Here is a 9,675-nt window from a genome sequence, read left to right as displayed (position 1 = left end):
AATCGGACTAAAATTGAGGCCGCTTTTCATATAACGGTAAATTTCAGATATGCTTGAAATTTCAATATTTCGAAATTTAAGGACGCTAATTTACTTAAAATGTATACACCCCGGCTTATCATGTTGCGGTAGCTTTCGGAAAGGTGGAAAACAAATATTTATACTTGCGCCGGGTATTTAATGTTCGGCTTCGCCCGAACTTAGACTTTCTTACTTGTTTATTTTTATTTTTGCTATTGCAATTTTTGTCTTTAAAAAATCTAGAAGATGAGGTCCGTGCCGCTTTCGAGATAGAACTAGTCCGAAATTATTTTAAAAGTGGACATAATTTTTTGTTCATTTGAAAACTGCACATAAATTTAGGACATAACTTTTAAATTATGTAAAATTGGATGACAACCAATCCTATTTTAAAATTCTGACATAAATATTTCATAAAAACCGGGCATACATTTTTGGTCATTTGAAAACTGGACATAAATTTTGTACACAACTTCACAATTATTTAAATATTTCATAAAAACTGAACATAATTTTTTGGTTATTTAAAAACTGGACATACATTTTGGACATAACTTCAAAATTATTTAAGAGTGGATACAGCCTTTTAGTTTTTAAAATCCTGACATAAATATCTCATAAGAGTGAACATAATTTTTAGGTTATTTAAAAACTGTGCATAAATTGTTAGTTATTTAAAAGTTGCCACACATTTTAACTTTATTTAAATATTAACATATATTTTTAATAAAAACTGGTCAACAGTTTTTGGTCATCTAAAAACTTGACCAGAGTTGTTTTTTTAGTTATTTAAAAGTGGCTACGCATTTTGATGTTTTTGAAACTCTGCCCACTATTTTTTGCCTAAAACTCGACATACATTTTTGTCCATTTAAAAACTTAACATGAATTCTTCGACATAGTTTTTTGATTCTTTTAAACTGTCCACATATTTTGAGTCTTTTAAAACCGAAAATTCTTCAACAAAAACTAAACGAAAAGTTTTGGTAACTAAATTTCTCATTTATTTAAAACTTAACAAGTTAATGCTTCGGACTATTTTTGGTAATTTGAAAAATGAGAATGCAATTTGGCTACTTAAAATCTGGGCATACTGAGCATGTGACATATTCATTTATCATCGAATATTTTATATGTTCAGTCTGAAAATGACCTAAATTTTAAGCTGAATTTTTAAATGTAGAAAAATGTATGTTCAAAAATTTATGTTCATTAAAAGATTATAAAAAAATACCCAGTTTAAAATCCTAAAAATTTTTATAACCAAATTACCTAAAATGTATGTCCAGTTTCTCAATTACTAAAATTTTATGACCCGCTTTCAAATAACCAAAACTTTATGTCCAAAATTCTACTTTAGTATTAAATGAGAATAAAAAATGCGACAAAGCGTTTTTTGAAGGACACCATCCGAACGATATTTATCTTCTACCAAAAAATCAGTCCTTCTCATCTTCCACATGAATGAACCAACACATGCGACTTCTTCAGTTACTGGCTAAATAGAACACCCTTAATGGCTTGACAGGACTAGTGCGAAAGAAGTATCGTTCTCGAAGGAAATTGGCTGAAATTACGGCAGGATATCTACTCACTAGTATGTATATATGTATGACCACTATCCTGGGCCGAATATCCGCTTTTTAAGAATTTCTACTGCTTACAACAAAAATATGTTTCATTATGCTGTAAAATAAATCTGTGTGAAAGATGAAAATTTTTGGTCAAAATCCTAGGCTCGCACAAGTCCATTTAAGTTGAATGCGCTCAACAATCTTTTTTAGCTTACTTCAAACGCAAATTTAATACTATAGAAAAAAGGTTAGGTAGGACTAATACTTTCCAAGATTGTTGTAATTTTATTAAAAAAATTATTAGCTTATTTATAATTTACATTTATGGGTGAAAAATAACTCATAAATTACTCACTATATACGAAATTAAATTTAGCACAAAAAAGTCCTTTTTTAAGAAAACACACTTACATACATACATTATGGTTTTTTATTAAATGTTAATAAAATCGAATTTCAAGTTTTTGTGTTAACTTTTAATATATAGGAAAAATCAGAGCTTTAAAGCCGATTTTAATATAAATTTTCTGTTTTTAACATCATAAAATTAAAAACGTGGGGCTTTATATCCGACTTCGCAAAAATTTTAAATTCCAAACTTATCAAGATAAATTAAATAGGTGAAGCAAAAATATTTTTTTTACTTCTTAGTATATTTATGGAAACAAGGTATATTAAGAAGTATTTTTATTTGTTATTTATTTTATTAAAAAACATAACGTTAGTATGTTTCCTTAAAAAAAATACTTTTTTGTGAGTAACTGAACTTATTCAACATTCTTCACCCATAAATAAAAATTCAAATGTAATAAATAAATTAATTACTATTTTTTTTATAAAATTGCAATTATCTCTGAAAGTATTAGTCCTACATAATCTTTGAAGAGCATTAAATTTGCAATCGAAGTAAGCTAAGAACAATTTTTCTTGAACACATTGAACTTTAATGCACCTAAGCGAGCCTAAGATATTGACCAACATTTCTTATCTTTCGCATAGATTTTTTTTAGAGCATAACAAACCATATGTTTTGCTATTAGCAATGAAAATTCTAAAAAGTGTATTTTCGACCCACGCGAATGTACACATACTACCAGCTACAAAACTGGCACTAGTTTTTATTACATTTAAATATTATTCGTACTTAGAGCTTTTTCTCACATATCAATACTCTTGGGACTAGTTAATGCTTATCGTTGTAGTTACTATCTTGTGAAGAACGTTATTAATGTAAGGCACTGCCACATCGAAGTCACTTGAGAACTTAACGAGTATCAATTCGATTATCTGTTATAATTCAATATTTTCATAGACAACAGAATTTTCTGGATTCATAAGCATAATTTAATAATAAAAGGTTTGCTCAGAAAACAGTTTTCTTGCTCCCTTCTTGACAAAATCGGCTCCTTGACAAAATCGGCACTGTGTGGCTTCGTGTGTGTGTGTGTGCAACTCTTTTATAAGGGAGTTAAGGGAGTAACACAACTCTGATGTCACTAGTGAGCACACCTTTAATTATTGAATCATGATTCATAAGTACATACGAGTATATTTGCACAAATATGCATTAAGATGTATGCATGTATATGTACACACATACATATAAACATTCAAAAACGCGTTCTGGTGTACGGGGCGTATACTTGATAAATTAAGCAATTCATAAATTACGAAATATAATAATGCCCTAAATTTTTTAAGGTTCATGCTTATACATATGTAGGTCATAAAAATAAACATATATTTTTTCATTTTCATTTTTACATTTACAGTTGTCATTATACGTGTTATGCGCAAATCCCACCGTCTGGTTCAAAACAACATTGCCTACAAAGTGGAAGTAAAGAAATCATATAAGGTAAGTCTTGAACACTATTCAACTGTATAGATAAGTAATTGATCAATACAAGTATGTATGTATAGATTTCAAAACATCTTAGTCACTTATTAATACATATTTCTTCTTTTTAGATGAATGAATCCGGACAGAAGCTGCTAAAACACGGTCGCATAGTGACACCAAATTCTGAAGCTATGTGTGGCGTTAACTTGGATATTGGCAAGCTATACGTAATTGCTGGTCGTGGTCCATATTTGAATAGTTGCAGTTATGTAAAGGAATATCTGAAGATGTCGGTGGTAGAGAGGCGTGGCTTTGCTGGCGCCTATCGCAAGGGTTGTAAATGTGCGGTGAGTTGCTTGCAAGTCTTTGAGCTTACTTTTGCCATGGAAAAAAACCCCTTTTTATAAAAATCAATTTATGCACTTAAGGGCAAGCTGAGGCCAATTACATAAAAAAGAAGTGCATCAGAGGTCAATTTTGTTTATTGAATTGAACACTGCCAGCAGTTAAAAGTAAATTAATTTCTTCTTACGTAACAAGCCTTTTAAAGGACTTGCCTTAGCTATTTTTCTGGACATTGAAGGTGCTTCCAACAACGCTCTACCAGATTGTTAAATCCCTGTTTCCGACAGTTTTTCGGTCCATTTTCTTAACAAGCTACCGAATTACGGATTTTTAGTTAGTTACGGCGTTTTGTATTTTAGCGACGATGTGATTTAAGCCCTTTCCATACTATACTAACAATATGCAGATGGTTGCTATTTAATCAGACAGTCGGGTGGCTATAAAAGTTGTTCAGTATTGCACAACCACATTTAAAACTCCTGTCGAATTCAGAAATATTTTAAGGATACGGCAGCTAAATATACAACGAGTGTGATATGAGTAGACGAATATGGCGAGGATAGGCACATCTATTTCAGTCTTAAACACATCCTACTATGCGGGAGTACCACTAACTTGTCTTGTGACATAGTGCTTACTACATTGGACTAGGAAATAAACCATGGGCGGAAGGGCCAATTTGTAGAGTGGCTAGACAAAGGATGTAGTTGAATGGGACGATAAAGAAATCGAGAATGTCGAACCTCTGCAATTGCGCAGCCTTAACTAAACTAAGACGGTGATGTCTCCAGCAATACATTTTCCATGACTCCGGTCAGACTTAGGTTGACCCCTCCTCCTAACGGCAGGCATATACTCTTATTGGCTCTCTTTAATTATTTTACTGGAGTGAAACTTTGACAAAAATTTGCAGTAAGATGTCAAAGAAACCTTTATGTTTTCCACATCAATGCAGGCTTTATGCTGAAATTTGGTAGGTATGTCTAGTCAAACTAAGCGGAGAAATTGTTTTCATGGAGCTGACCTTAGCACTTCAACGGTAGCCTTACTCTGAAAAAAGTTTAATGCACATTTTTGACTAATCCTCTGGGTGTTTGCTCATTATAGGAACGCTACACTCTATTCCAATGGCAGCCCATGATCTTCATGGCCGAACCTAAGCACAGTCAGACAAAATTGCTCTGACACTCAAGAGCTCTAGACATCTGTGCAAAAACACTTAAACGTTTGACTATTTACTCCATTTCTACTCTACAACACGGTTGAATACACGTATTCCCTAGCTTAAGTTCTGATGAACATACGAAATTCCTTTTTGCCAAGATTCATGAGATTGCCTCCTATCAACTTACAATGTTTCAAAATTGGCATTTTGAGTTCATAATTCACTGGAGCCTTTATTTGTCACTCAATTTGATAATGTTTTTTTTTTTTGATGAAAGCTAATAAAATTTGCAAGAGACCAATTGAGCCCGATTTTTGAATTTTTGTTTGTTTGTGTTAAATTTTTTAGTGCAAATTGCAAAAAAAAACAAACAATTTTGAACAAACTCGACTAGTTGAAAACAAGTGTAGTTTCCTCCAAACAAACAAAATTTCAGAAGAAAAATTTGAAATGTTATAAAAGTAATTTTCAATAAAATTAAAAGAAAAATGTTTGAGGTTCTAGAAAAATATTGGGTATTTAGTGTTATCGATCATTAAACTTTAATGTAATAAAGTGCAATTTGCAAGTGGCTAAGAGGTCGCGTTGATTTTTAATATAACCAAAGCTTTTATTTCTCATTTAACATGCAGACGTGCTCGACAGCTCGCTCGAAATTTTAAACCTCTGTTTTAAATGTAAAATGTACATTAGGGTGGTCCAAAAATACACGTGGAAAAGTAAAGTCGGAATTTTTATGCTCTCACCCCCTAGGATTGTTCTATACCGAAATTCAAAATTAAAAAATGTTTAGAGGTCGCTCAAAGCGCCCAAAGTTTTCCATGTATTTGGTATGGGGAAAAAACAACTTTTCGTAGAAATGGTATAGAATTCTTAAAAATCAATATTTTTCTATTCGGGAACTCAATTTGTCTGCAGCAGTTTCCCAACAATAATACTAAAATTTTTATTAAACCATTTTTTCATCGCAACTTTAATTTATAGGTCCGCCAAAAACCCACAAAAACTCCGAAAAATTCATTGGGGGGACTAATAAAAAACCGTTAGTATTAAAAAATGGTTAAATAAACAATCGGGTCTTATTACTGAAAGTCTCCTGAAGAAAACCAGAGTTTTCCGATCGAAAAATATTGGTTTTCAAGAATTCTAGACCATTTCTACGAAAAGTTGTTTTTTCCCATATAAAAATACATGGAAAACTTTGAGCGCTTTGAGCGACCTCTAAATATTTTTTGATTTCAAAATAAAAAAATAGGGGTATACTTTTTTTCGATATAGAACAATCCTAGGGGGTGAGAGCATTACAATTCCGAGTTTACTGTTTTTGGACCACCCTAATGTACATATGTATGTGGTCGAATACTACATTTTGCTCAAGACCAAAAAATCTTGAAAATTAATGTGACCATAAAAAATGCTGACCTTAGAATGCACAATATTTGTAGGTCTTACAATTTGGAATAATCCCACGCAACGACACAACCAACTGAAACTCATTTTAATCTACCAAACATAATTTTTTCAAACAAAAATATAAATATGTATGTATGTATAATTAATTAATTTCGTTTCTTCCCTCTTTTTAAATTTTCCACAGGTTGAACCCTGTTTTGGCAACTACTGCTTGGAAGAACGCCAATCCGCCACCGCCTGCAAATGGTCACCGTTTGCCAAATGTGAAACAGATTTTAGCGCTTGCATCCCATCACACTACCGCACACCTGAAGGCATTATCTCCAAGTGCCATTGGCGAAGTACGCCGGCATATAAAAAATGCATGGCCGATCCATAAAGGACAACCAAAGGAAAGGAAAAAGCGATAAGGAAATCTTAAGAAATCGTAGCAGCGCGAAATAAGAGGGCACATATTTTTATGTTTGACTTTCAATTAAAGAAAATTGCTGTTAGTAATTCGTAGCTTATGTATGTAGGTGTCGTTTATCATATACTATACATAATTATTTATTTAATATTAACACAAAGAGATAAAGTTACCAAGTTTGTATGTATTGTTGTTACTATGTACGCGGTGAATTACCATTTTTACCATTTCATTGTAATTTTATTTTAAGAGTCCTTTCATTATTTTCATTTTTTACGGTTATTAATTTTTAATTAATTTCCCTTACGAGTGCGAGTTACACATAAAGCTCTCATTACGTATGCAAGCTTCATTTCCATTCACTGTTCAGAGTTTTATTTTCACCTAATTAGAGCTTTAATGTATGTACATAAATATATGATTAACTGTTATTTGTATTTATTGTAATAAAGCCACATTCGTAATTGTACAAATACTCCAACACACTTTGCATTTTAAATACATATTGCAAATATTTGATAATCAAATTTTAAATGTACTTACCAAATCCCTGGCATTGGGGAAGAAGGTTTGTTCAATCAAAGGAAAGGCGTCACGTCCCAAGCGACGCTGCAACTGCAACAAATGCGCAAATACCCAAGGTTTGTCCTACAATGCAAAACGAAAATCGAATAATTAGAAATTTGAAAACATGGAAAATATGAAATTTTCAGCATCAACACACAGAAATGTATTTTTTATTATTTACTATTTGTTTTTTTTTTTGTTAATCGTAAATAATTTATAACTTACTTGAAATTGATAAATTGAATGCAAAGAATTAATGCTGGGCACTCCGCCATACTTTAATCCAATTAAAGTCGAGCGGTAATCATTGGAACCATCGCGTGGCGGTTGGCGTATCAGCACGAAATCCGGTCGGAACGAGCGTGCCACCTGGTGGGAAAGTAAAATGGGAGAAGTGTTTGTTTTGTTTTTGAATATTTTGTTTTTATAAATGTATGCACATTAGGGTGGTCCAAAATAAGTAAAGTCAGGATATTAATGCTCTCACCCCATAGGATTTTTCTATACCAAAATTTTGTTTAATAATTGGGTACTATTATTGGGAATCACCTCAAGAGAAAGATTGTTTTTCCATCGAAAAATATTGTTTTTTAAGAATTCTATACCATTTCTACGAAAAGGTGTTCTTTCCCCAATAAAATATATGGAAAACTTTGAGCGCTTTGTACGACCTTTATTTATTTTTTGATTTAAAAAAAAAAATAAAAAAATAGGGGTATATTTTTTTCGGGGGTGAGAGCATAAAAATTCCGACTTTACTTTTTCAAATGCTTTTTTTTACCACCCTAATGTTTAATGCAGCTATGCCAGCGCTGGGTATGCCTGGTTTAATGTTCCCCTTGAGAAAATCTATTTCGCTTATTTGACGCGAATAACACCGGTCTGCGAAATTTGGGAGCATGTATGTACATATGTATATAAAAGAAACAATTCTATGAAACGGTCTATGAATATCCGATTCCGTTTACAAATAAAAATATTTAAAAAAAAAAACCCTATATTTGTGACTATGAAATATGGATATGCAAAATGCGTTTTGTTCAAAAGCTTCTTTTTAGGATAAAAGAGATATCTTCACTTATAACGTATAATAATTGTTCCGATTTTTTTTTTTTTTTGGATATTATGATCGGTCCGATATGGCTACTATAATATATAGGTTACACATGTATGTGTGTGCATTAGAATAGTCTAAAAATACACAGAACAGTTTTATTTTTCTTGTCCAATCACGAAACATTTATTTTTAACGACTCACAGTGTGGCGACTAGAAGAAGCTAGGTGGACAAAAGTGAATATTAAATTGCAATCTAATAATGGTGTCGTTACACGAGCAATACTCCAAAAGTAACATCAATGCAAATTATTTTCGTAAAACATTAGTAAATAAGCAATAGTTAGGCGTTAATGTTAGTTTATCAGCTGCTGTTGCTTACATATTTACGAAACTTGATCGAAATAGAAGATCTTGTGAAATTAAATTTTTTATTTGCTCTAAAAGATATATGTATTGCCAGTTTTTTGTGTGAAGATGGAAGTTTAAGGATTTTACTAGTATCTTATATACAATTTGTAACAGTGAACTAGAATTCATATGGAGAATATATAGACAGTGGTTGATTCCTAAAAATATTTATTTTTATTTTTTAACTTTGATAGGGTTGAATACATTTGACAACGCATGACACAAATCTGAGTTTAATATAGTTATTAACGTTCTTTTAATGCTTCCTATTAATGAATCCTATTTTAAACTAAACAAAGAGTGCTTGAAAGTGAACAGAGAAACTTCTTATAAATTTCAAAGTAATAACGGTAAATTTAGCACTAATCCCCCTGTGTCATAAATGCAAATTATTTTCTTAGAATATCAGCAAGCAAACAGTAGTTAGCCTTGAAAGCTAAATCAGCTGCAGTTGCGTATATTCACGAACACCGCTTGAAATAGAATGTCTTGTGAAACGAAGTTTAGCCCTATCTTCTGGCTATGGTTTTATATGCGTGCAACGTTGCACATAATTTTCGGCTACACAATGCTACAAATATTCTCTCATAAATTGTTTGGAAATGTATAAAAAATAAAAGGAACAGTCCAGCGCCTTCGTCTTGGTCTGCAGGCTGTATCGGAGATACACCCGCTAAATTTAAACGTAGAATACGTGGTATGGTTAAGAGCATATCCAAGTCAAAAACGAAAGCACAAACTAAGAAAAAAATATCGATAACAAAAGCGATAATAAAATCGATAACAAAATCGATAAAAATATCGATAACAAAATCGTTAACTAAATCGATTACAAAATCGATAAAAAATCGATTACAAAATCTATCGAAAAA

At 31.8% G+C, this 9,675-nt stretch overlaps 2 protein-coding genes and 1 long non-coding RNA gene across 6 annotated transcripts in view; 1 reads left to right on the top strand and 2 right to left on the bottom strand.

Annotated features, from left to right (window-relative positions):
* Positions 1–6,752, top strand: part of LOC108371056 (tissue inhibitor of metalloproteases-like) — a 10,640-nt gene extending 3,888 nt beyond the window's left edge. Inside the window, exons 2-4 of the mRNA XM_017626549.1 lie at positions 3,368–3,453; positions 3,567–3,785; positions 6,546–6,752. Of these exons, the coding sequence (XP_017482038.1) occupies positions 3,368–3,453; positions 3,567–3,785; positions 6,546–6,740 (500 nt within the window). The 3' untranslated portion in view covers positions 6,741–6,752. The remainder of the gene's footprint in view (positions 1–3,367; positions 3,454–3,566; positions 3,786–6,545) is intronic.
* LOC108371058 (uncharacterized) overlaps positions 2,792–9,675 on the bottom strand; it is an 18,989-nt gene continuing 12,105 nt past the window's right edge. The window contains exon 3 of the long non-coding RNA XR_001848713.1: positions 2,792–2,804. This is a non-coding gene — a long non-coding RNA (uncharacterized LOC108371058). The remainder of the gene's footprint in view (positions 2,805–9,675) is intronic.
* Positions 7,261–9,675, bottom strand: part of LOC108371055 (synapsin-like) — a 17,796-nt gene continuing 15,381 nt past the window's right edge. For all 4 annotated transcript variants that reach the window (XM_017626547.1, XM_017626548.1, XM_017626545.1 and 1 more), the window contains 2 exons: positions 7,563–7,706; positions 7,261–7,418 (listed from right to left, as the gene is read on the bottom strand). In XM_017626547.1, coding sequence (XP_017482036.1) covers positions 7,293–7,418; positions 7,563–7,706 — 270 coding nt within the window. In that variant the 3' untranslated portion in view covers positions 7,261–7,292. The remainder of the gene's footprint in view (positions 7,419–7,562; positions 7,707–9,675) is intronic.

This window comes from Rhagoletis zephyria, unplaced genomic scaffold, assembly GCF_001687245.7.
Source record: "Rhagoletis zephyria isolate East Lansing unplaced genomic scaffold, Rhagoletis_zephyria_1.1 Rzeph_scaffold_04680, whole genome shotgun sequence".
In the NCBI taxonomy this organism is placed as follows: Eukaryota; Metazoa; Arthropoda; class Insecta; order Diptera; family Tephritidae; genus Rhagoletis; species Rhagoletis zephyria.
Note: the sequence above shows the minus strand (reverse complement) of the source record. Positions and strands in the feature narration are given on the sequence as shown.